This window comes from Rousettus aegyptiacus, unplaced genomic scaffold (assembly GCF_014176215.1).
Source record: "Rousettus aegyptiacus isolate mRouAeg1 unplaced genomic scaffold, mRouAeg1.p scaffold_m13_p_5, whole genome shotgun sequence".
Taxonomy (NCBI): Eukaryota; Metazoa; Chordata; class Mammalia; order Chiroptera; family Pteropodidae; genus Rousettus; species Rousettus aegyptiacus.
Window position 1 is genome coordinate 79,740,365 of NW_023416308.1, and position 26,514 is coordinate 79,766,878.

Sequence of the window (26,514 nt, forward strand, 5' to 3'; positions counted from 1 at the left end):
ACCATAAATCAAGCTTCACATCTCTCCTACAACAGGTTGCATCAAACAAATGCAACAGCAAATACAACCGACCAGTGACCAACGTGGCTTGGTCTAAACTTTAGACAGGTGTCTTTTTGACTATAGGCTGTGCCTCTCTTGTCTTATAGCATTTGTTTCAGAAAACTTGTAAGTGTAAATTCTTTCTCTGTCCCTTTGCAGTGTATAGAAATCATCTCCTAAGCTCTTGTCAGTTATAGAACCCAGGAAATGTCATTCTTACGAACCTGGGAACTATCTCTTGAAATGTAAACATTGAAGGAGATAGCTCCCCATCTCTCAGTCTCTGAGGAGAATAGGAGCCTAACTTCCAAGGGCACCAATTAGCAAACACAGATGGCCTAAACACAGACAAAAACATTTGCAATCTCAGGAATAACTCAATGTGCTTGACACATCCCATTGATCAACCTCCCACTAAAATCCTGCAGTACTTTCCCACTAGCTCACCCCAGGGTTTAAACCCATTCCACCAGACACCTTGTTTTAGCCCAAAATTGTCTTTTATTTTAGCAGAACTGGATATCCAAACTTGGTCTGTGCTCTCTACCCCATTTCTGGCAATAATATCAGGAAAAAAATCAACTTCCATTTGCTCATTCTGTCTATAACAGTTTTTTTCTTTAACACCAAATAAAACCATATATTTAAGCAAAACCAACATGAAGATTGGCATTAAAGTTAACAAACATAACTCACACCTGAAGAGACTAAATAAATTCAACATCTACCAAAAAAAAATTCCTCTCAAGATAACCTCTATGCCAGCAATCTGCTTCAAGATTCCAGCCACTCATACTTTCAGGTCTAGAGGTGGTGACAAAAGCTATTATTAGCCCTAGGTAACTGCACTATCACTTAGAATTTCTTACTGACCACATCCTTACTTTTTATAAGTAATCCCTTCTCTATTCTAATGTGAGAAATAACAAATGTTGGCAAAGGAAAGGGAACTCTTGTGCACTGTTGATGGGAAAGTAAATTGGTGCAACCACTCAAAAAATTAAAAATAGAACTACCACTTGGCCCAGAAATTCCACTTCTGGGTATTTATGCAAAGGAACAAAAACTCTAATTCAAAAAGATATATGCAGCCTTATGTTCATTGAAGTATTTACTATGGTCAAGGTACGAAAAAATCCAAAGTGTCCAATGATAAAGGAATAGATAAAGAAGATGTCACACACAGATATATATTTTTAATTGTTCATATTTCTATACTATTTATTTTTTATTAAATTTATTGGGGAGACATTAGTTAATAAAATTATAAAAGTTTCAAGTGTACAGTTCTATAATACATCATCTGTATATTGCATTGCATGTTCACATCCAAAGATGAATTTCCTTCCATTACCATATATTTGATCCCTTTTACCCTTACCAACCTCCCTAACTCCCCCTTCCCTCTGGTAACCATTAAATTGTCGTCTGTGTCCATGAGTCTCTTTTTGTCTGATTCATTTGTTGCTTTGAGGTTTAAAGCCCATGTATAAGTGAAATCATGTGGTTTTCAACTTTTTCTTTGACTTATTTTGTTTAGCATAATAATCTCAAGATTCATTCATGTTGCAAATGCAGTATTTCATCTTTTCATATGGCTGAATAATAGTCTATTGTATATATGTACCATCTCTTCTTTATCCAATCATCTATTGAAGGACACTGTGGTTGTTTCCACATATTGGTCACTGTGAATAATACTGCTATATGTGGAATTAAAAAAAAATTCTATAGATACGGAGAACAGACTAGTGGTTGCCAGAGGCAAGAACAGGGGTGGGAATAAATGAAGGTAGTCAAAAAATACAAACTTCCAGCTATAAAAGAAAGTCCTAGGATGAAATGTACAGCACAATGAATATAGTTAACGATACAGTTGACCCTTGAACAACGCAGGGTTTAAACCGTGGGTCCAATTATATATAAAATTTGTTCAATAAATATACAGTCTGCCCTACATATCCCTGGGTTTCCTATCCAAAATTCAACCAACTGCAGATCAAAAACAGTATTTTTTATCTGTAGTTGGAAATCCATGGATGCAGAGGGCTGACTGTATGCATTGTTTTACTTCATTTTATAAAAGCGACTTGAACATCCACAGATTTTTTAATGGAGGGTGTCCTGAAATCAATACCCCACAGATACTGAGGGATAACTGTAGTTAAATTTCAGGGTATTCAAAACTTATATGCATACAACTCGACAACAACAACAAAAAAACTCATTTCACAATGGGCAGAAGACCTGAACAGATATTTCTCCAAAGAGGAAATACAGATGGCTAATAGACATATGAAAAGATGATCAAAGTCACTAATAATCAGAGAATACAAATTAAAACCACAATGAGATATCACTTCACACCTGTCAGAATGGCTATCATCAATAAATCAAAGAACAAGTGTTGCTGAGGATGTGGAGAAAAGAGAACTCTCATACACTGTTGGTGGGATTGCAAATTGGTACAGCCACTGTGAAAAAAAGTCTGGAGATTTCTCAGAAAATTAAAAATGGATATATCTTTTGACCCAGCAATTGCATTTCTGGCTATTTATTCAAAGAAAACAAAAACAATGATTCATAAAGATCTATGTACCATATGTTCATGGCAGCACAATTTACAATAGCCAAGATAAGGAAGCAACCTAAATGCCCATCAATGGATGATTAGATAAAGAAGTTATGGTTCATATATATATAATGGAATATTACTCAGCTATTAAAAGGAGTGAAATCCTACCATTTTCAATGACATGGATGGACCTAGAGGTTATTCTGCTGAGTGAAATAAGTCAGACAGAGAAGGAAAAATACCATATGATTTCACTTATATACAGAATCTAAGCAACGAAAAGAACAAACTAATCAAAAACAGACTCACAAATTTAGAGAACAATCTGGTGATAGCCAAATGGGAGGTGGTTTAGGAGGATGGGAAAAAGGGGTGAGGGTTAAAGAAGTACAAATTAGTAGTTGATAGATGGTCACAGAGACAAGGGAGCACGGCATAGGAAATGCAGTCAGCATTAATGTAATGGCTAGGTGGAGAACCTGAGGAGAGAAAGCAAGTAGGGGGATTCTTTTATGGACTATATAAATGTCAAACCAATGTTCTGTATACTTGAAACCAATAATAAAATAAAAATTTTTTAAAGTTATATGCCAATTTTCAACTTCACAGGGGTCAGTGTCCCTACCTCCCACATTGTTCAAGGGTCAGATATACTGTATTGCATATTTGAAAGTTGCTGAGAGAGAAACTCTTAAAGTTGTCATCCTAAGAAAAAAAAAATGTTTTATATCTCTGTTTGGTGATGGATGTTAACTAGACTTATTGTGGTGATCATTTTGCAATATGTACAAATCTCAAATCATTATGTCGTACGCCTGAAACTAATTTAATGTTTCATGTCAATTATACCTCAACAAAATAATTTTTTAATTATTCTAATTTGAGTGGGCCATCTGTTCCCTATTGGTACTCTATTTACTACCATGCTCATTCAATTAAGCAGTATGGAAGTCATTAGCAGGAGCAGTTTCAATGTCATGATAGGATAGAGTTCAGATGGCCATAGATTTAAAAGGTGAGGAAGTAAAGGTAATACTGAAAAACAATGTTTACAGGAGGATAGGTCAGTGAAAGGCAGATACTGAGGATACAGGCGTGAGACAGGAGAGTGCCATGGAAAGACCTCAGCAGACGTGTGTGGGGTACAGATATTTTTAAAGTCGGCAGTCCTTGGAATCTTCACATATTGAGGTGCACAACACAAAAGAGGAAGACTATTGACATAGGAAAAGGGATATAGTTAGTTCTGCTATATCACTTGATTTGAACATACAAGTGTTCCAATGATATATAATGAAATAGTTTGAGCACACCTGAATTTCACATTTGCCATTGTGCAATTTTGGCCAGTAGAAATACTGATTGAATGCAGAAAACTGCATCAAGCTCAAAACAAGCAGCATAGGAATACACAAAACACACACACAGGCACACACACACATCAAATATCTGTTAATTACCTTCGTTCACTTCACAACTTTCACCTGATTTCAGTAAAGCTCCTACCACTTCACAAGCTGCAACCCTTCTATGTTTCCTCAAGCAAACTTCATATCTTCTTCAAAATAAAGCGTTATATTCATTATAGTATTTATGCTTTCTTTAACCATTTAACATTGTAAAACTCTGCTGCTATATATACTAATTTTCTGTCTTTTTAATGTGTCCCTGACAAAGTTCTTGAATGCTGTGCTCCTAACTCCATTTTTCCATAAATTTTTAGGTTTTTCATGTGAGATTTTGTGTAGCACAGTGATTTTTTAGAACTCATGTGTCATGTTATAACAGAACTGACTGTACTTGCTAGAGTGAGTGGGGAGGAAACCAAGCCTGGAGAGAAGTGAAAACACAACTTCTTCAAACATTTCAACCTGGCAGAGCTGTCTGCCTGGTGGGCCTGCTTCCTGGTACTATGTTTGAGTAGGACTGTTCCAAGAAGTGGCCAAGACAACCTTACAGTGTCACCGGGGGCCTTTCCTGGAATGAGGCAACAACCTTCTCCAGAAGTAATTGGATGAGACAAAGAGTGCCATGGGATGGGACCAGGGAGAGTAAAACCTCAAATAGGTCATTTCATGCCTGTGATTTATAACCAAAACCCCAGGAGAGGTAGAGAGAGGGATAGATCTGCTCTGAGCAACCAAAAGGCCAAGCATAGGCAGCAACCGTCAGGAGAGGGGAAACAGTTCAGAAAGAAGCACCAGCCTTATGCCATCCTCGTGGCCCCTCCTGCAGTAGTAAGTAAACCAGCCAATGTCATGGACAGTGAGGAGAATTAAGGGAGGCAGTCCGGTGTCCTGGAGCTCTGTCCAGATCTATGAATCTGGTTTGCTATCTCCTTGAATTTCTCAACTTGCCTTTTTCACCTTCCATTAGGCTCTTCACTTGTTCAGGGGTTAAAAGCAATATCTGGGAACGAGGCCAAAGAGTTGAGTCTGGGCTCTGATATAGCCGTGTTAGAGAAGGTAGGGTTCTCCATCCAGAGGAGTATGCGAAGAAACCCTCGTGGTTCTCACAGTGTCAGCCACAAAGGAGGCTCTCAGTAAAAATTTGGTGAGTAAATGATTAAACTAAGTGATTCTTAAAAAATAAATTATAAAGTATAGATTCTCAAAGTATAAGGATTTTATGAATCATGAGGCTCTATTCTTTCATAATTTGGAACTCTTATAGTATATAAAATACATCGTTAATTTGTTTTATTTGTAAAACACAAAAGCTGACATTATTCTCCATGTAAAATTTAATAGACTTTTATTAAATCATCCAAGGGAAAAAAAGATTGGCTGCTATCACTATTGTTTATAAACCATAAAAGCATAAATAAGAGGTATAATATTTTGGAAAGAGAGCTCCAAATCAGAATGGAAAAATGAACTGAAAAATTATTATAACTGACAATAAAGTAGTAAAGTGAATCCAAAGCAAAATAACAGAAATCAGCTAGTTCCCTATGTACTAGAAACAGTTAATTAGACACTATACTCTAGGAAAAAAATGCCACTCGAAATTTCAAATATAGTAAAAAAAAAAGTGTAAAATGTTGAGACATATAAATAACGCCCTTCAAAGACAGATCTAAAAGAAAATGTAAGTAATGGAAGAGATGCATCAAATCAATAAATAAGAAAAAATATTTTCAAGATGTTAGTTTTTAGAAATTAATTTTCATATTTCATAAGATCTCAATTAAATTTAATTTTTTTATTTGGAAATTGACAAAAGAATTTAAGACGGTCCTGGCAGTCTAAGTATTGGCAAAAGCTTTCAATTTTTTAATGTAAACTATTAAGTGGAAAAAAGATCTATTGTCTGTTAAATCTCTTATAAATCTAGAAATATTTTACTTACTATGGTACTCTCATCACAATGTACAGATAGAAAAATGAAACAGAATAAATTAGGCCTAGTACATATAAGAATTTACTGACAACAAAAGGAAGCATCAACAGTCAATTGGAAAAGAAACTAAAATTATTGTTTTACTATTTAAAAAAAATAAACCTATATAAATATATTCTTCCCACTATAGACCAAAGATAAATGAGTTATACTTTTTCTGTAATTAACCATTAAAAACAGCAAAAAATAAAAATGCAATGAGAAATTAATAGTAATCAAAATTCTAAATCGAAGATTTCTTAATTCATTCAAGATATAGTGCCAATTTTCTCTTTCTGAGAAAATAGCCTGAAAATATCCTACAGCATGCAAGATTTAAATGAAAATAAAGACCTCACAAGTGAAAAGGTATTGTAATGAAAAGATATTGGTTTTACCTATTTAAATATTTAAATGGAAAAATCTCTATAGCAATTATTGTAATAAAATCCAGTACATGTAAAATTTTTTTTTTAAAAAAATATGATATGTATTTTTTAATTAAGTTTATTGGGGTAACATTGGTTAATACAATTATATATTTTTCAGGTGTACATTATCATTCGATATCTATTCTATTGTGTGTTTACCACCCAAAGTCTAGTTTCCTTCAGCTACCATATATTTGATCCCCTTTAACCACTTTACCCTCCCCCTAAAACCCTATATTTGACCCCCTTTACCCCGATTGCTGCCCCTGTCCTTCCCCTACCCCACTAGTAACCACTAGTCTATACTCCTCTGGTAACCACAGCCTATACTCAATGTCCATGAGTCTCTGTTTGTCCTGTTCATTTGTTGCTTTTAGGTTTATATCCCACATATAAGTGATATCATGTGATTTTCAATATTTTCTGTCTGGCTGATTTCACATAACATGAATATCTTGAGGTCCATCCATGTTGTCACAAATGGCAGTATTACATCTCTTCTGATGGCTGAGTAATATTCCTTTGTATATATATACCACGCCTTCTTTAGCCAATCATCTATCATAGGACACTTTGATCGCTTCCATGTGCTGGCCACTGTGAATAATGCTGCTATGAACATCGTGTGCAAATATCTTTTTGGGTATGGATTTTCAAGTCTTTGGGGTAAATACCCAATAGAGGGATTGCTAGATCATATGGTAGATCAATTCTTAGTTTTTTGAGGAACCTCCATACTGTTTTCCACAGTGGTTGTACCAATTTGCAGTCCCACCAGCAGTGCATGAAGGTTCCTTTTTCTCCCTATCCTCTCCAACTTTGGTTATGACTTGTCCTATTGATTGTAGCTATTCTAACAGGTGTGAGATGATATCTCGTTGTGGTTTTGATTTGCATTTCCCTAATAACTAGTGATGTTGAGCATCTTTCAAATATTTTTTGATCATTCGTATGTCTTCTAAGGAGAAGTGTCTGTTCAGGTCCTCTGCCCATTTTTTGATTGGATCATTTTTTTTTTGTCATTGTTGTTATTGAGTTGTATGAGTTCTTTGTATGTTTTGGATATTGCGTCCTTATCGGAGGCTTGCTTGCAAATATATTTTCCTGTTTGGATTGTTGTCTCTTTACTTTGTTGACAATTTCTTTTGCTGAGCAGAAGCTTTTTAGTTTGATGTAGTCCCATTCATTTATTTTAGCTTTTACTTCCCTTGCTTTTGAGGTCAAATTCATAAAATCCTCTTTAAGTCCAGGGTTCTTGAGTTTAGTACTTATGTTTTCTTCTATGCTTTTTATGGTTTCAGGTGCTATATTCAGGTTCTTAATCCATTTTGAGCTAATTTTGGTGCATGGTGATAGACAACAGTCTAGTTTCATTCTTTTGCAAGTGGCTTTCCAGTTTTCCCCGTACCATTTGTTGAAGAGGCTTTCCTTTCTCTACTGTATGTTTTTGGCTTTCTTGTCAATCACTATTAGCCCATATGAGTATGGGTTTACTTCTGGACTCTTGATTCTGTTCCACTGGTTCATGTGTCTGTTTTGCTGCCAATACCATGCCATTTTGATTACTGTCACCTTGTAGTATAATTCGAAGTCAGGCAGAGCGATGCCTCCAGCCTCATTCTTTTTTCTCAGGATGGCTTTGGCAATTTAGGATCTTTTGTGCTTCCATACAAATCTGATAATTTTTTGTTCTATTTCTTTAAAAAATACCAATGAGATTTTGATGGGGATTGCATTAAATCTGTATAATGCTTTAGGTAATATGATCATTTTAACTATGTTGATTCTTCCAATCCAAGAACATGGAATATCTTTCCATTTCTTTGTACCTTCTTTGACTTCTTTTAATAGGATCTTGTAGTTTTCGTTATAAAGGTCCTTCACTTGTTTTGTTGAATTTATTCCTTGACATTTTATTCTTTTTGTCGCAATTGCAAAAGGAATTATTTTTTCCACTTCTTTTTCTGATACTTCATTATTAGAGTGTAGGAAAGTTATGGATTTTGAACGTTGATTTTGTATCCAGAGACTTTACTGTATTTGCTTATTGTTTCTAGTAGTGTTCTTGCGGAGTATTTAGGGTTTTCTATATAGAGAATCATGTCATCTGCAAATAATGACGGTTTGACTTCTTCATTTCCTATTTGGTTGCCATTTATATCTTTCTCTTGTCTGCAGTCATAGAACCTCCAATGTTATATTGAATAACAGTGGTGATAGTGGACGGCCTTGCCTTGTTCCTGATCTTAGAGGGAACGTTTTGAGTTTTTCACCATTAAGTAAAATGTTGGCTGAGGGTTTGTCATAGATGGCCTTTATTATGTTAAGGTACTTTCCTTCTTTACTGATTTTGTTAAGTGTTGTAATCATAAATGGATGCTGTTTCTTGTCGAAGGCTTTTTCTGCATCTAGTGATATGATCGAATGATTCTTATGTTTTAATTTGTTTATGTGGTATATCACATTAATCGATTTGCATATGTTGAACCATCCTTGTGCCTCTGAGATGAAGCCCACTTGATCGTAGTGTATAATCTTTTTGATATGTTGCTGTATTCGGTTCGCTAGTATCTTATTTAGGATTTTTTTTATCTGTGTTTATGAGAGATATTGGTGTGTAGTTTTCTGTTTTTGTGTTTTCTTTACCAGGTTTTGGTATCAGAGTAATACCGGCCTCATAGAATGTGTTGGGAAGTATTGCCTCCTCTTCGATTTTTTGGAAGAGTTTGAGAATAATACGTGTTAAATCTTCTTTGAGTGTTTGGTAGAATCCCCTGGTGAAGCCATCTGGTCCTGGACCTTTACTTTTTGGCAGGTTTTTGATGATTGTTTCTATTTCCATACTGCTGTTTGGTCTATTTAGATTTTCCAGATCATCTTGATTCAGTGTAGGAAGGTTGTTTTTATATAAGTACTGGTCCATTTCTTCTAGGTATTAAATTTGGTGTTATGTACTTTTTCATAGTATTCTTGTATGATCCTTTGTATTTCTGTTATGTCAGCCATAATCTCCCGTCTTTCATCCCTAATTTTGTTTATTTGTGTCTTTTCTCTTTTTTATAGAGTGTCTAGCCAGGAGTTTGTCAATTTTATTAACCTTCTCAAAGAACCAGCTCTCATTGCATTTATTTTTTCTATTATTTTTTTTATTTTCAATTTCATTTATTTCTGCTCTAATTTTGATTATTTCTTTCCTTCTGCTGACTTTAGGCCTCATTTGTTCCTCTTTTCCTAGTTTTTTTTTTTTTTTTTTTTAAGATGAAGCATTAGGTTGTTTATTTGCGCTTGTTCTTGTTTTTGGAGATAGTCCTGTAATGATATGAACTTTCCTTTTATAAACACTTTTGCCATGTCTCAAAAGTTTTAATATGTTGCACTATTACTATCATTCGTTTCTTTGTATCTCTTGATCTCTCTTTTTATGTCTTCTCTGACTCAGTTATTCTTCAGTAGCATGTTGTTTAATCACCATGTATTTGTGGTTCTTCTTGATTTCTCTCTGCAGTTGATCTCTAGTTTCAAAGCATTATGATCAGAGAATATAATTATGATTTCAACCTTCTTATATTTGTTGAGGCTATCTTTGTGTCCCAGCATGTGGTTGATTCTTGAGAATGTTCCATGTGCCCGGGAGAAGAATGTATAAGCAGCTATTTTGAGATGAAAGGCTCTGTAAATGTCAATTATGTCCAGTTGGTCTAATGTATCATTTAAGGATATTATTTCCTTGTTGATTTTCTGTTTGGATGATCTGTCCATATCTAACAGTGTGGTATTCAGGTTCCCTACTATAATAGTGTTTTGGTCTGTTTCTTCCTTTAGTTCTGTTAATAATGCTTTACATATTTCAGGGATCATAGATATTAATAAGTCTTATGTCTTCTTGATTCATGAATCCCTCTATTATTATGATGTGTTCCTCAGTATCTTTTCTTACCTTTTTTAATTTCAAAGTCTATTTCATCTGATATTAGTACCACTACTCCCTCTTTTCTCTGAATGCCATTTGCTTGAAATATCATTTTCTACCCTTTCGCTCTGAGTCTATATTTTTCTTTGGAGCTGAGATATGTCTCCTGGAGGCAGCATGTGGTTGGACTTTGTTTTTTGATACATTCTGCAACTCTGTGCCTTTCTATCGGAGAGTTCAGTCCATTTACATTTAGGGTGATTATTAAAATATGAGGTTTTCTTAAAGCCATTTTATCTTTTCCTTTCTGGTAGCTCAGTGTTTCCATTGCTTCCTTGTCCTTGTGCTTCTGTTTTCTTTATTTTGGTTGACTTGTGGGTTTTCCCTCTGGTCCTTCTCGTTTTATGTTATATACTTCAGTTCTGAATCTTTGGCATGTGGTCACCATTATGAATACGTAAAGGATAGTTATATACATACAGTCATCCATTTTCTTCTACTTGTGCCTTATCTCCATTCTCCTTTTCGAATTTGGATCTTTGAATCCTCCTCATTTTCAGCCATCCTTATCTCAATTTGTTCCTTTATATGCTGAACATTTATTACTACCTTGTTATAACAATTCTCTTATTATTATTTAAGCTGATAATGCCCTGTTCTTAGTAAGGGTTGCACTCTTCTGCTTTTATTTACCTGATAGTCACCTTACTCCTAATTATGTTTTTTTTTTTTTTTTGTCATTTTGTTTTAGGTGAACTGACCTTTCCAGTATTTCCCATAGTGCAGGCCTCATGGTGGAGAATTCTCTCAATTTTTGTATGTCTGGAAAAGTCTTAATTTCTCTTTCATAACTAAAGGAGAACTTAGCTGGGTACATTATCCTAGGCTGGTAGTTCCTTTCACTTAATAGTTTAAATATTTGATTCCATTCCATTTTGGCTTGTAAAGTTTGCGCTGAGAAGTCTGAGAATATTCTATGGATTTACCTTTATACATTACCGTACTTTTTTCCCTGGTTGCCTTGAGAATTCTATTTTAGTCATTGATTTTGGATAACTTTAATAAAATGTGTCTTGGTGAGGGCTTTTTGGGTTGTGATAATTGGCGTTCTGTTGACTTCTGAAATTCTAAGCTCCAGCTCATTCCTTAGATTTGGGAAATTCTCATCAACTCTTTATCTGAAAATGCTTTCTAATCCCTGTTTCTCTTCCTCACCTTCGGTAATGCCCATTATTCTTATGTTTCTTCTGTCGAAGGTATCAGCTAGTTCTTGAATTTCTCTTTCATTATTTTTCATTCTTCGGTTTCTCCCTTCTTCCTTCTGATATAATTCTAGATTTCTATCTTTGATATCACTGATCCTTTCCTCCATTTGGTCGACTCTATTTCCCAAGCTTGCTATTTTATTTTTCAGCTCTTGCAGTGTGTTCATCACCTCCAGAAGTTTTATTCGGTTATTTTTGAGGGTTTCAATCTCCTTGCTCTGCTCACCTAATTGTTTTTTCAATTCCTGAAATTATTGATTTGAGTTGTTTTGGATCTCACTGAGTTTTTTCAGAAACACTATCCTGAATTCTCTGCCATTTAAGTCGCATATTTCTATGTCTATAAATTTATTTTCTGGAGATTTTGTCTTTCTTTCTGAGATGCCTTGTCACCTTGGTTGTTTATGGTGTTTAATGGACTGTTTTTCTGCCTGGGCATTAACAGAAGTATATTCTGCTGTTTTTTCAGAAAGATTTATTATGTAAAGATATCTCTTTAGCTTGTTGTAAAGAAGGGACTTTTCTTTTGGTTTCTTTTGGTTTTCTTTTGGATCCCTGCTTTATATAAAATCTTAATAAAGCTTTTTAAATTTTCTTGTAGAAATGTAATCATGCTTGCTACCCTGTTTCCATCCCCATCTGTGTCTGTGACAGTCTCGGCAGCATTTGCTCAGATTCCCCTGGGGCTCTGTGGTGATTGGTTTTGGAGGGTATGGGAGGAGGGGTTCTCTAGGTTGAGGGTTAGGGGTTGCAGCTCAGCTGTGGCTGGCACTAATCACTTGTCGTCCAGCTTCTCTGCTTTCTTCCCTGATGACTAGACCCTACAGACACAGCTATCCCAGGCAGGAATGTTCAGGGAACTCACCGCTCCTTCTCTCCTCCCCCTCCTCCTACAGGGAGCTCTGGCAACTGCAGAGAGGCAGCTTCTTTATTACTCCCAGTCCACCACCAGACACCTGGGGTTCCAACCTGTGGTATCTCTTGTGCACAGATCCCACGCTCAGAATGCTGGTGTGCAGTTTGGGTGTTTTTTGTTGAGCTTTAGATATTCAGCTTATTTTTGTTTCAAGAGGAGAAATCTGGGGACATCTCTCACTCTGCCATGTTTCCAAAGATCTACCTGGTATGTATTTTTAAAATAATTCCCTTGGGGAAGTCATTCTAAAATCTAGAGGTGATCAGAAAGTTATTGCTAATTTAATTTTCTTACATATTTCAGTATTAAAAAGTCGATGAACTGAAATATGTGTTCAATTTAACTTTTGTTATCAGAAGGGGAAAAAGTTCATACATTAAAAGAGCCATTTGTATTAAGCCATCAGCAATATTTTAACAGAAAGTGCACAACTAAATACAGAATATTAAGATTTTAGCCCCAACTCATTTATTATTTAAAACTCTAATCTCAAATAAATCATTTAACTTCTGTAAACCTTTATTTCCTCAAATTTTAAGAAGGCCTTTCAAAAGTGTTTTTGTGAAAACATCTAAACCCTAAACAAAACAAGATCATTATGATCATTCTTATTCTGACTTCTTATTCTTCCCTGGAAAACCAAAATGGGGTATATATCTATTCAGTCCTTAGTATTTACCTCCTCAGATATCATGATGAACATGTCTTTTTCTTTGCATCACATTGCTCCATGTGAAAAAACACCATTGAGTAACATAAAGCCAAAAAATGATTCTCCTCTGCCTCTCTTTGTTCCTGCTGTAATCTTCCTTTTAGGGCCTATTTTGGCCATCTCAGTGCTCTTTTCATTTTCCAGAGACAAAAGAGACATGGGGGAATACAATGATGAAAGGGACTATGAGTGAATCTTTAAATTAAATCTGAATCTCAGCTTAAGACTTGTCCAAGCTTCCTCTTGTTTGTCCTTTTACCTATAGATAGACACTAAGGACGAAGATGCCCCAAGATATGGATATTTCCCAGACTGTAACCAATAGCTCAAGACTTCACATGTCTATATTCATTCTGATGGGGCTTGCAGGCATTCACGAGTGGTAGCACTGGCTCTCCCTGACCCTGGCTCTGATCTATTTCACAGCTCTTGGTGCTAATATCTTCATCATGATCACCATTCACTATAAGCTTAAACTGCACCACCCCATGTATCAATTCCTTAGGAGTCTTGCTGTAGTAGACATTGGCTTCACTACTACCATCGTGCCCAAGATTCCAGCCATCACCTGGTTTGATGCTAAAGTCATCAGCCTCTCTGAGTGCTTTTCTCAAATCTATGCTGTTCGCTGCTTTATATGCATGGAGTCAGGCATCTTCTTCTGTATAACTATGGATAGATATGTAGCCATCTGCCACTCATGTAAATACTCCATAGTTACTGAGGCTTTTGTGGTCAAAGCGATCACATTCATGGTATTTAGGAATGTCCTGTTGACCATCCCCATACTACCATGGCTGCCCAGAGACACTATTGCTCCAAGAATGAAATTGAGCATTATATGTGCTCTTACCTGGGAGTCACTGGCTTGACCTGTGATGATGTCACCACAAATAGATTTTATCAATTGGCTTTGGCCTGGGTCATTGGTGGAAATTACATGGCTCTACTCTTCAGTTCCTATGTTCTTATTTTTCACTCTGTGATAAGGCTGAATTCTGCTGCAGCAATAATCAAGGCTCTGAGCAACTATAGTTCCCATCTCATCCTCATCTTTTTCTTCTACACAACCACTGTCGTAGTGTCGACAGCTCACCTGGCAAGAAAAGCAGTTCCCATCTTCCCAGTTTTTCTTAATGTACTTAACATTATCATCCCACAGCCCTTAACCCCATGGTATATGCACTTCCTGAGGGTGCCTGGGTTAGATAAGAATGTGTCCCAGAAGTAACACAAATTAAAGAATGGGATATGTAGTACTATAAAAGAGCACAGATTTTGAAACTCAACAGACTATGGTTGAGATTGATTTCCCTCTTTCATTAAGAAATATAATTTGTTAGCTAACACATGAACAAAAATTCACACTCTCTAGAAATAAAAATATTGTAAATGAAAATAAATGAGAGGTAGTTTCTGCCTAAGTATAACTAAATATGTTATTTTTAATGGTATCGATATACATTTTAAAATTTCAAGCATGAAAATAACTCAGATGTCCATCAGCTGATGAATGGATAAAAAAATTAGTAGATTCATATATTTAAATATTGCTCTGCAATAAAAACGAATGAAGGCTTTTCACAAAAATGGTGCCAAAAGCAGAGAATTTTGGAAACCCCTGCCCCTCTCAAAGGCAAAATCAAAGCAAAAGCTTTGAAGGCAAAGAAAGCAGTGCTGAAAGGCATCCACAGACACACAAGAAGGAAGATGTGCACATCAACCACATTCCAACAGCTCAAAACACTGCAGATACAAGGCAGACCAAATACCCTCAGAAGAGCACCCTCAAGAGAAACAAGTTTGATGACTATGCCATCATCAATTCCCCCGACCACTGAGTCAGCCGTGAAGATGACAGAAGACAACAGTACACTTGTGTTCATTGTGGATGTCAAGGTCAAAAAGCACCAGATCACACAGACTGTGAAGAAGCTCTATGACATGGATGTGGCCAAAGTCAACACCCTGATCAGGCCTGATGGAGAGAAGAAGGCATATGTTTGACTGGCTCCCAACTATGATGCTTTGGATGTTGCCAACAAAATTGGGATCATCTAAGCTGAGTCCAGCTGGCTAATTCTAAATATAAAAATTTTTACTATGAAAAAAAAAGGAACGAAGTACTGACACATGCTATAGCATGGATGAACCTTAAAAATATTTATGCTAATTGAAAAGATCCAAACAAAAAAGGTCATATGTTATGTAATTCCATTTATATGAAATGTGAATAATAGACAAATCTATAGAGACAGACAGTAGACTAGTGCTTTTGTCAGGTGCTGTGGATGTTGGGCATGGAGATGACTACTGATGAGTAACAGATTTCTTTTTGTGATTATAAAAATTTTCTGGTGTTAGATGATGGTAATAGTTACACAACTCTATGAATATACTAAAAACCATTGAATTGTACACTTTAAAGGGGTAAGTTTATAGTATATGAACAAAGTTGGTTTTTTTAAATGCCAGATGCTTGTCTAACAGTGAAGGCAGATTTTCTTTTTTCTAGAAGAATTAGCATAGTAAAAATTAATTGTGTATGGCAAGAACGTAACATAAATTATTTTGTGGCTTGACAAAGGCTGACTTTTCTCATGTTATATGGAGCTAATTTGTATTGGAGCCAAGAAGCTTTCTGGAAGAAAGATAATGAGATCACCTGCCCCATAATCTCTTAATTTTAAAGTTTAATATAATATTACCTTTCCTGATGAGTAGATGAAGATGAGCCCAACAGAGTCTATACTTAATCACATCAAAGACCATAGAAAGATCTCTTAAGGGAAAAAAAAAATCTCACCATAAGTGAAGTAAGTGTGTGTGTGTGTGTGTGTGTGTGTGTGTGCACGCGCGCGCATGTGTGCGTGTGCAAGAATGCATGCACACATTGAGAGAAAGTAGAACTGATGTTCTGGGCTTAATGGCAAAGATGGACAAGTGAAAGTTGCCAGATTTAGCCAATAAAAATGCAAGATGTCAGTTAAATTTTAATTTCACATAAATAGGAAGTAATTCTTTGGTAAAAATTATGTGATGTGCAATGCAATATTTGGTACCTATTCTTATGGAAAAAGTATTTATTGTTTATATGAAATTCAAACTTAACTTGATGTTCTATATTTTATCTGGAAACCCTACAGAGAGTAGATCGCTTCCAGGTCACCATGTGACTGACTCAAGGGGAATATTTGAGAAGAGTAACTAAGCATGTAAATCCAAGCTAAAGCACTATAAACTTGAGAGCCCAAGTATGGAACATGCTCAGCCAAACATAGCATCAAGGAAATGTATTCATCTTACCTCAAAAAAATTTTTACACAATACAATATAGCATGGCAATATAAAGAGGTCATCAATCCTCTCCCCAGAAAACAACCATAAACTTGGAAGAAAATTAGAAATAATCATTTCATGGCTCTGAAAAACAATCAGTGGAAAACTACAAATTGAGAGGCATTTATTCATGAACAGCTCCCAAACTTCAGGTAGGAGGCATAGGACTCCATTGTTCTTGCCTGGAGATACTCCCATCCAATCTCCTCTGGTCCCAGCTTGGTTGGTGTGATAGTTTTACCAGGAAAATACTGGGTGTAAAATCAATAGCTTCACTGACTAAAGAGTCTGACTTAATTCGGAAGAGTAGAAAATATACCCAGCGCCAAATGGAAAAGTCCTGCAGTGATCCTAACCAGAGACTGTTGTGTTGGTTGGTACAAGCAGCAAAAGAGAAGACTGGCCAGGGAGATATTACAAATGAGATAAGCATAGAGGTTTTAATAAGCTCTCCACACATGCTTGACTGACCAGAAGTTTGTACATACATTCATGGGAGAACAGAGCTCAAACTCTCCACACATCCTATGCTATCCAGGAAACTGAGTACAATTGCAGAAGAGACTCAAGGAGTCTGATGGAAAATAAAAGCTGGGACAAACTGGAAAACTGCATGAACTTTGAATGTGCTCCCCAAGCCACACACAGACCCATTAATAAAGGAGAGAAACACTACTGGCTCAGGGTATTTGGACACAACGTCTGATAAATCAATGATAGTCCAGTAAGCTATGCAGACACAGGGCAACCCATAAAAATTTAAGCCTAAAAATAAAATTTTAAATTTAAAAAATATCTGAGCAGCAACATCAGATGAGTGCTGTGGAAGAGACAGGTTCCACAGATGCCAGGAAAAAATTACTAAAAATGAACAAACAAAACAGCAACAACACCCTCAGGGAAAAAAAGCAGAAAAGAAAGTTCTTTAAAATGACTGGTTTTAAAAATTTAAATATAAGACATGAAAAGAAACAGGAAATTATGACCTATATGGGCAGGGGAAAATAGCCATCAAAACTGTGACTCAGTAGACCAAGATGTTGGGATTATTAAACACAAATTTCAGAGAACTATTGTAAATATGTTCAAAGAATTAAAGGGAACCATGTAAAGAATTAAAGGAAAACAGAGAATCTCAATAAATAGAAACTATAGGGAAAAAAACTGGACAGATACATGCAAAAAATGAAACTGGACACTCTCTTACATCATTTACAAAACTAACTCAAAATGGATTAAAGACTTACATATAAGACCCAAAACCATAAAATTCCTAGAAGAAAACATAGGTAGTAAACTTTAACATCTGTCTTAGCAACATCAAAACCACAATGAAATACTCCCTCATACCTGACAGAATGGCTATAATCAAAAAGTCAACAAATAACAAGTGATGATGAGAATATAGAGAAAAGGGAACCATTGTGCAGATTGTAAATTGGTGCAGCCACTTTGGAAGATAATACTAAAAATAGAAATACCATAGGACCCAGCAATTCCATTTCTGAGTATTTATCCAAAGAAAATGAAAACATTTATTCAAAAAGATATATGCATCTCTATGTTCATTGCAGCATTATTTACAATAGCAAAGATATGGAAGCAACCTAGATGGTCTATTGATAGATGAATGGATAAAGATGTGATACATATATGCAATATAATATTAATCATCCGTTAAAAGAATGAAATCTTGCCTCCTTTTCTACAACATGGATGGACCTAGAGGGTATCATGCTAAGTGAAATATGTCAGAAAAAAACAAATACTGTATGATTCATTTATATGTGGAATCTAAAAAAAAAAAAAAAGAACAAAATAATACCAGACTCATAGAAATGGAGAATAAAATGGTGGTTACCAGAGGGAGGGAGACAGGGAATAGGTGAAAAAGGAAAGGGAACTATAGTCGGTAATATTGTGATAACTTTGCATGGTGACAGATGTTTACTAAACAGTGTGGGGATCACATCACGATGTATATAAATCATTGTATGGTACATGTAAAACTAATATATTGTATGCCAACTAAATTTTCATTAAAATTTTTTAAAGAAATTATACAAAAGAATCTAATGGAAGTTATGAGATTAAAAAGTATGATAATTTAAAAAACTACTTACGAGACAGGCTCAACAGCAGGTCTGAGATGGCAGAAGAAAGAGTCAGTGAACTTGAAAATAATTCAATAGAAAGTACATAATCTGATAGGCAATCACTGAAGTAATGCCCTATAGAGATACTTGGCAGATAAAAAATTGCCCTAAAGACAATCTTATTTAATTCTTATAAGATCTTGTTGGTTAAATATGGTTCTTAACACTCAGAAATTCTAGAAATCAGACTAATTTTAGTGACTGACTATATCAGTAGAAATATAACTTCAAATTTTCAGTTAGTTATCACAATAAAACATTATTTGCTATTCATGCAAAAGAAAAAGTAATAATGTTGCAAGCTGAATGACTCTACTGATGGCTCTCCTCCAAATGTTTATTTCCCCAGCTTTATTAAGATATAATTGACATATAACATTGTCAAAGTTTAAGGTGTACAACATGTTGATTTTATATGCTTATATATCACAATATGATTACTGCCATAGCATTAGCTAACATCTTTATCATGTCACACAATATAATTTCTTTTTTGTGATGAGAACATTTAAGATTTACTCTTTTAGCAACTTTCAAGTATCTAATCCAGTAGTATTAGCTATAATCACCATACTATACATTAGATCTCCAGAATTTATTTGTTCTATAACTGGAAGTTTGTGCCCTTTGACCAACATCTTCCCATTTCTCCTATCCCTCAGCCTCTGGTAACCACCATTTTACTCTGTTTCTATGAGTTTGGCATTTTCAGATTCCACTTATAAGTGATATCATACAGTATTTGTCTTTCTGTCTGACTTGTTTCACTTTAACATTTCACTTGTCTTCTGCACTCTTTCACTTATAAGGACTCTTATGATTACATTGGCCTCACCCACATAATCCAGAATGGTACCTGGCGATTAGCCATCATAATCTTACCTACAACTTAATTTCCCTTTGCCATGTATCCTAACATATTCATGGGTTCTAGGGATTAAGACATAGATATCTTTGGGGGCCATTATTCTGCTTACCACAGAGGGTTTAAAAAAAAAAGAACTCAGAGGCTTGCAGAGATAAAAAAAAAAAAAAAAAAAAAGAATGGCTTTTAAATTCCAAACAGTAAAACATGGTTTTTAAAAACTTCAAGCAAAATCTCCCTATAAATTTCTCAATTAATTAAAGTGCCTAAAAATGAAGAGTGTGTAATGGGTGTGGTGACAAGTAAACATCTCCAATAAATAAGGCAACTGAGGGCAAAGGTAGTACCTTACCACTAAAGCATTAGAGTCCCAAATCAGCCTTCATTTAGTTCAGAGAGATGTACATGAAAATAATAGAGGAAAAATAGAGAACATTTGAGTATTATATCTTTAAAAGATTTGGGAGTATGTTTGTTGGCATGTAAGTAAAACCAAATAAATGAGAAGCACACTAGGTTTTTAATAAACATATATTGCCAAAGAAACCAAGAACTTAGCTAAGAAAGACTTTGACTATTCAAGAATTAATATAACTCTTACAACCCAAGACTTCAACACCAGGAAGCAAACTGAGAAAGCTGTGCTATTCCCCAGGGCCCATTTTAGATATGGAATAAGATAATACAAAAGGAATAAGCTTCCAGAGAATGCTCCTATGAACCACAGAAAGGAACGAACAAGAGATCTCCTTCTAGAGAGTCTAATCAAAAAACTTCTCCCAAAACCAAGGCACAGAGCCTTCGCAATGTTCGCCCAATGGGGATTTCAAAATTGCTATGAATTAAAGACTATCGCATGTTTCATATTTTTCATATTTCCAAGTGAAAAAAAATTATTATTGTTAAATATCCCTGTTATATTATCATATATTTAATAAGAGGATGAGAAATGAAGAGATAAATTTCCTTTTAAATCATAGGTCTCTTGACCATGAAGAGGCCTGACCAAATCTGAGGGAGTGGTTCTTATATATACTTTGAGCTGAGTAAAGGGCTTAGATGAAACTTTGGGGTCTCTCCTATGGAGAGAATTTGAGTATGTTCTATATATGGGAAGAAGGGGAAAAAAGAAATGTTAAGTGAGCAAAAGCACAGATGATGGCAGAGAAATTAGTACTCACTACAAATCCATGAACATTCCTACATTTCTCACTTCCCCTTGCAACTCAGTTGGGGCCATGTTAAGGCAACATGTTCACCAATGAAAATGTGAACAAAGGTAAGAAATCATTTCAAGACCAAGGCAATTAGTAATTGGAGTGTCTTCCCTCTCTTTCCTTGCTTGGAACTCTGAAAAATGCATGTTGATAGGACAACATCACGAGATGGGAAGATCCAAGATTCCTGAGTTACTAAAAGGGGAATAGATTCTACAGATACACACTTCACCTTAATTGAGAAAAGAATTAACTTTGTTTTGCTAATTTACTGAGATTACGAATAGTTTAAGCTATCCTAACACCAACATTTTATTTTGAGATGCCCACTAAACATACTATTGGAGATGTCAAGAAACAGTTGATTATACAAATGTGATCTCAAGGGAAAGGTCTAGGCTAGATATATCAATTTGGAAGTCATCTTAATTTAGAAATGGGATTTTAAAGCCATACAACTATCTCTAATTAGGAAACAGTTACAGAGAAGAGGACATAGAATCACAGAGTATTAGCTTGCTTTGGCTTTTTAACAACTGAATAATTATGTGATCTATTTTCTGTTATCAATGTGCCCCCATAACTTGTTATTTGTTCTTGTGTCCAGCTCAGACTACCAGCTTTCTAAGAAGAGTAATGCCTTTGTCTATGTCAATCCATTTCGTGCATGAGTAAAGAGATTTTTTAATATAATAATGGTGATAGTTCCTTATATATAAAATGTAATGAATATTGACCCTAGTCTTTTCAAAAGATTAATTTTTTAAAAGGACTCTTTTATATTCATTATCTAATCTGATTTGTACAACAAACCTGCAGTTATGATGGCAGTGGTACTGAAGGTGAAGATAAATATCATACAGTCTTAGAAGGAAGCAGGACAAGGCAGAGGAGCCTCTAAAAATATTGGAAATCTCACATAAACCAAATCTAAAACATTTCCTTAGGCACAAACTTCAAATTAGAATTATAGCTAACATTGAGAGCCCACTAAATGCTAAGCAATGTACCAAGTAGTTTACATATTTAATTTAATTCTTACATAAACTTTAGAGCCTAGGTCCAAGTGGTTCCATTTTATAGATTATGGCTAAATTTCCAAAAGGTTGGAACCTACTTATGGTCAAAAATGAGAAAATAAGGGAGCCAGGATTTGAGCCCACCTCTATTTTATTCCAATACCCATGTTCTTTCTGCTGCAACACATGATAGTGCCAACGCTTGGGAACTTCATTGGTAAGTTCTCTTTTCTCCTGCTGGTAAGAGAAGGCTGTGAAGGAACCATGAGCTTTCTCAAGACTTACCCACAATAGATAGCATGTGAGCCATACTGTCCCTGATTTGCTTGGTCTTTGCTCCATAGATGATGGGATTAAGCATGGGGGGAATTAACACATAGAGATTTGCCAGAAGAATGTGGATATGGTGGGGGATATTCTTGCCAAAGCGATGGGTCAGGAAAGTAAAAAAAGATGGAATGAAAAAGAGGAGAATGACTCCAATATGGGAACCACAGGTATTGAGAGCTTTGTGCCGGGCATCCTGGGAAGGAAGTCTAAAGACAGCTTGGAGAATCAAAGTGTAGGAAATACCAATGAGTGCAACATCTACCAAAACTGATGCCATTGGCACTGAGAAGCCATACCAGATATTGACAGTGATGTCAGCACAGGCCAAGCGGGCCACCCCAATGTGCTCACAGTATGAATGGGGGATAATATTGGTCTGACAGTATGGCAGCCTCTTCAGCAGGAATATGATAGGAAAAATTGTCCCAATGCTCCGTCCCCAGATTGCCAGGGTCATTTTTCCAATTGCCATAGGAGTTAAGATGGTTGTGTACCTCAAAGGAGTACAAATGGCCACATAGCGGTCAAATGCCATGGCCAGCAGGATTCCTGACTCAGCCACAAAGGCAACATGGATGAAAAACATCTGAGTGATGCAGGCATCAAAGGCAATCTCCCCAGCATGGAACCAGAAGATAGCCAGGGCCTTGGGCACAGTGGTGGTGGACAGCAAGATGTCAGTGCCAGCCAGCATAGATAGGAAGACATACATGGGTTCATGGAGGGTACGTTCACTGAGGACAACAAGAACAAGGGCTCCGTTTCCCAAGACTGCAGTGATGTACATGAGGCAGAAGGGGATGGAAAGCCAGGTGTGGTAGTTCTCCAGTCCCGGGATGCCAAGTAGGATGAACACGGTGGGGTGGAAGGTGGTAAGGTTAGCACCAAACATGCCTGTTCTTGGAGTCTCTCTTTGAAGACTACAGAAAGAGTCAGTGGGCAGAACCAGCTCTAGGTTTCACTGAAAGTTGAACATTAGATAATGGAATCAATCATTAATGCCTTGACTTAGAGTATACAATGTTATGCTTTCAACTTCTACATTATCATTGCAAACATAAATATAAAAAAAGCTCCTGATCATACCTCAGCAAAGTCCACAGTCCATTCATGACTCCTGTTCTCATTTATGTGTTCCTACTCAGGCTTTGGTCATCCTGCAGCTTTTCTATTGCAATAGCATTCTAACTTATTGGGCCTCCTCGTTTCCCAGTTTCTCGTCCTCAATCCCTCTGTATGCATCAGCTATGTTGCAGCCTGGATGCTATGCCCAAAACAAAAATCTTACTGTGTTTTATCTTACAACTTTTATGTGATGATTTAATGATCACAAAATAAAGCCCAAATTTCTCAAGCATGCAAGGACTTCCATAATCCCAATGTTATTCTCTTTTCTAGCTTCGGTAGCCTTTAGGAACTCTGACAACATTAAATAAAACTATGATCCACTCTCTACACAGTTTTCAAAACTTCATGACTTTTCTCAAGGTCTTCCTCTTAATCTGGAACATACTTTTCTACTTTTGGTGTTTGTTAAACCTACTGATCTTCCAATTCACGCTCAAATATTTATCATGTGGGAAGCCTTCCCCAGGTTCAAATTCTGGGCTTACAACTTTTAATTATTAATAAAAGGCAAGTTTTTCACATCTCATAAATTTAGCCTGGTCTGTGAAAATGAACTATTCATATTCATTTTGAAAGGATTAAATTAAATACTTTCTTTAAACTGCCTATTATAGTTCCTGGTTTAAAAACACTAAATCAATGCTAAATTATGGTTATTCAGTGCATAAGAACAACTTAACAGAGAGCCCAGAAACTAACATAAATATATTTGGAATTTAAAATGTGATAAAGTAACATTCCAATTTAGTGGGGAAAGGAAAGTCTATGCAATAAATGATATTGGAATGTTGAACAATGCTGTTTTTAAAGAAATAACATTAGTTCCTGCCTTACTCAGTAAACAAATAGAAATTCTAGATAAAGATGTATATTTTAAAATATAAGACCACAAAAATATTTAAAATTTAAATGAAGGTCTTAGGAGAAAATCTAGGAAAATATTTCTGGCATTGGAAAGATCTTCTTGAATAAGATTTTTTAAGAAACATTTGATAGACAACAATAATTGAATGATGTGGAATTGTAAACAAGAATATATAAAAATTCTAGGAGAAAAGAATTATCAAATGTAATAATTGAAAGGCTATTATCCTTAAATACTAAAAGTTGGTACAAATGAATGAGAAAAAAATTAGAAAATGTGCAACAAATCAAAATAGACACTTTATGCTGCCCCCAAAATGGCCAATAGATTCTCAAAATTTTTAAAAATGAAAATCAGTTTTATATGGAAATATTGTAGTTTTCTGACCAGATCAAAAAACATAAGAAAAACAGGCCCCAGTGCTGATGGCACTACATAAGAATATATACATATATCTATATAGATATTCATTGCTGTATTATAGCAATAATAAGAAAAATTATTACAACTTTCATATCTATCAATAAGGCAATAAATAAATTATAGTACACATATTAAAATGGAATGTTTTCTTTCTACTTTAAAAAAGGAATATTAATCATGGCATACAATTATGTGAAAACGCAAACGGAAGATTAAAATGTATAGGTTTTTTTTCCTCTCAGTATATCAGGACAATTTACATCATAAGTAACAGAAAATTTATCCCAGTTTGGTTTGTGTACAAAGGAAAACATCTTTGTTCCTGTAACTGAGAAGTATTTTTCTGGTATTGGGTTTACCCAAAGATTCAAGACGTAATCAGAGGCTCCATTTCTTCACGACTCTCAGCTCTCTCCTCTAGGGGCCAGAACCAAAGTGAGAGGAGTAAGGCTTTTACCTCAGGTACAAAATTTAAGAGGGTAAAAAAAAACTCAGTAAACAAGATTTATAATATTTTAATACAATCTTTTAGAAATGAAATTAATGCAAAATATCCACAATAAACAAAATTTCAAAATTTTAAATAAAGCTAGGTTCACAGTGCTATACTAAGCCATATTGGAACCTGAGGCAAAAGGAAAAATGGGAGCCCTCTATATACATGTTTTTGTGTCTTTTTAATAGTCAAATTTTTCCATTTTATTTTGAAAATTATATTTATGAGTCTCTTTGGTTAAATCCAGTAAAATTTTAATAAATTCAATGTTTATATACATAATATATCTAAAGTTAAGCTAATGTTGTAAGTTTTAATATACCTACTTTTCAATGTTATTTTTTAAGCCACTTTCATGTTCTGGAAAAATTAACCCTAGTCCCGGTCTTATATAGCAAAATGTCTGCAGCGATTCAAGCTGTCAAGATGTATACACTGAATAGTGGGCACTTATACTACATCATCCAGAGGCCTCGAGACAGTCTCATCTGAATCAACAGTTTATTGGGTTTACTCCAAAATAAACCTAAAAATCTCAAGAACCAAACAAATATTCTCTTCCAAGAAACTTACTCTATTCAAGAGAAAGTTTTTCCCCAACATGTGAAAGAAGCTGCCAGATGCAGACTCTGGGAAAAAATAGGACAGTATTTGTACCTCATCTGTAGGAAGAACCTCTTGGGTGAGGAGAGAGCATCTACTCTGCTAGGTCTCTAGGGAGCACCTAGGGAGCATTAATTAGACAGAAGTGGACCCCTGTAGAACTAGTCTCCAAAGATCACTGACTCAGAAAACAGAAAGGGTGGATAATCTATGTCCTACCTGCAGCAGCCCATTCATACTGCTAAAGACTCCATATATTTGGCTAACTAACACATATGGACACAGAGTAGAATAGATATGGATTGCTGCTAGTCAATATGTAGAATATTAAAGCCCTGCCTATATCTCCTAGACCTCAATATACATAGAAACCTGTGGAGATATAGAAAATAGTAGGTCAGAGGAGCTAAGTGGTGTGTGTGTGTGTGTGTGTATATATGTGTGTGTGTGTGTGTGTGTGTGTGTATCTGCGTGCATGTGCATAAGCAAATAATTTTCAGTTATAAAATTAGGTAATATTTAACAGTGAAGGGTCCAGAGATCAACTACCTCACCAACATTTCGTATTAGTCAATCCGCATAATGAACCCTATGCTAGATGCCAAAACTATAATAATAAATGAGACATATTCTCTGCCCTCACAGAGCTCAAGTTCTGGTGGTTTTATAGAGAAATTAATATTCAGTTTAAACTACAAATGTTATTGCTGTAGAGACCCAGAGAACAAGATGACCACCTCTGACTTTGGTGAGGCTCCAAAGAGGAGTTGACATCAATACTCTACCATTTGCCAGCTGTGTGGCCTTGATTATTTATTGTCTATGAGCCTTGGGCACCCCT

At 35.5% G+C, this 26,514-nt stretch overlaps 2 protein-coding genes and 1 pseudogene across 2 annotated transcripts; 2 read left to right on the top strand and 1 right to left on the bottom strand.

The window, feature by feature from the left end:
- The first annotated feature begins 13,308 nt into the window (after window positions 1-13,308).
- On the top strand, window positions 13,309-14,554 carry LOC107504359 (olfactory receptor 56B4-like). The gene is given in 2 exon segments (XM_036221514.1): window positions 13,309-14,018; window positions 14,021-14,554. Coding segments are annotated over 2 exon segments (945 nt in total). The 5' UTR covers window positions 13,309-13,516; the 3' UTR covers window positions 14,464-14,554.
- An 80-nt stretch (window positions 14,555-14,634) lies between these two features.
- LOC107504347 lies at window positions 14,635-15,326 on the top strand (annotated as a pseudogene).
- A 4,507-nt stretch (window positions 15,327-19,833) lies between these two features.
- On the bottom strand, window positions 19,834-24,012 carry LOC107504358 (olfactory receptor 52B2-like). Its single transcript, XM_016133493.2, has one exon. The coding sequence runs from the start codon at window positions 23,048-23,050 to the stop codon at window positions 22,103-22,105; it is 948 nt and encodes a 315-aa protein (XP_015988979.1). The 5' UTR covers window positions 23,051-24,012; the 3' UTR covers window positions 19,834-22,102.
- Window positions 24,013-26,514: the final 2,502 nt, after the last annotated feature.

Excerpts from the sequence above, each read along its gene's own strand:
- LOC107504358 (XM_016133493.2), bottom strand. The coding sequence starts at position 23,050 with ATGTTTGGTGCTAACCTTACCACCTTCCACCCCACCGTGTTCATCCTA.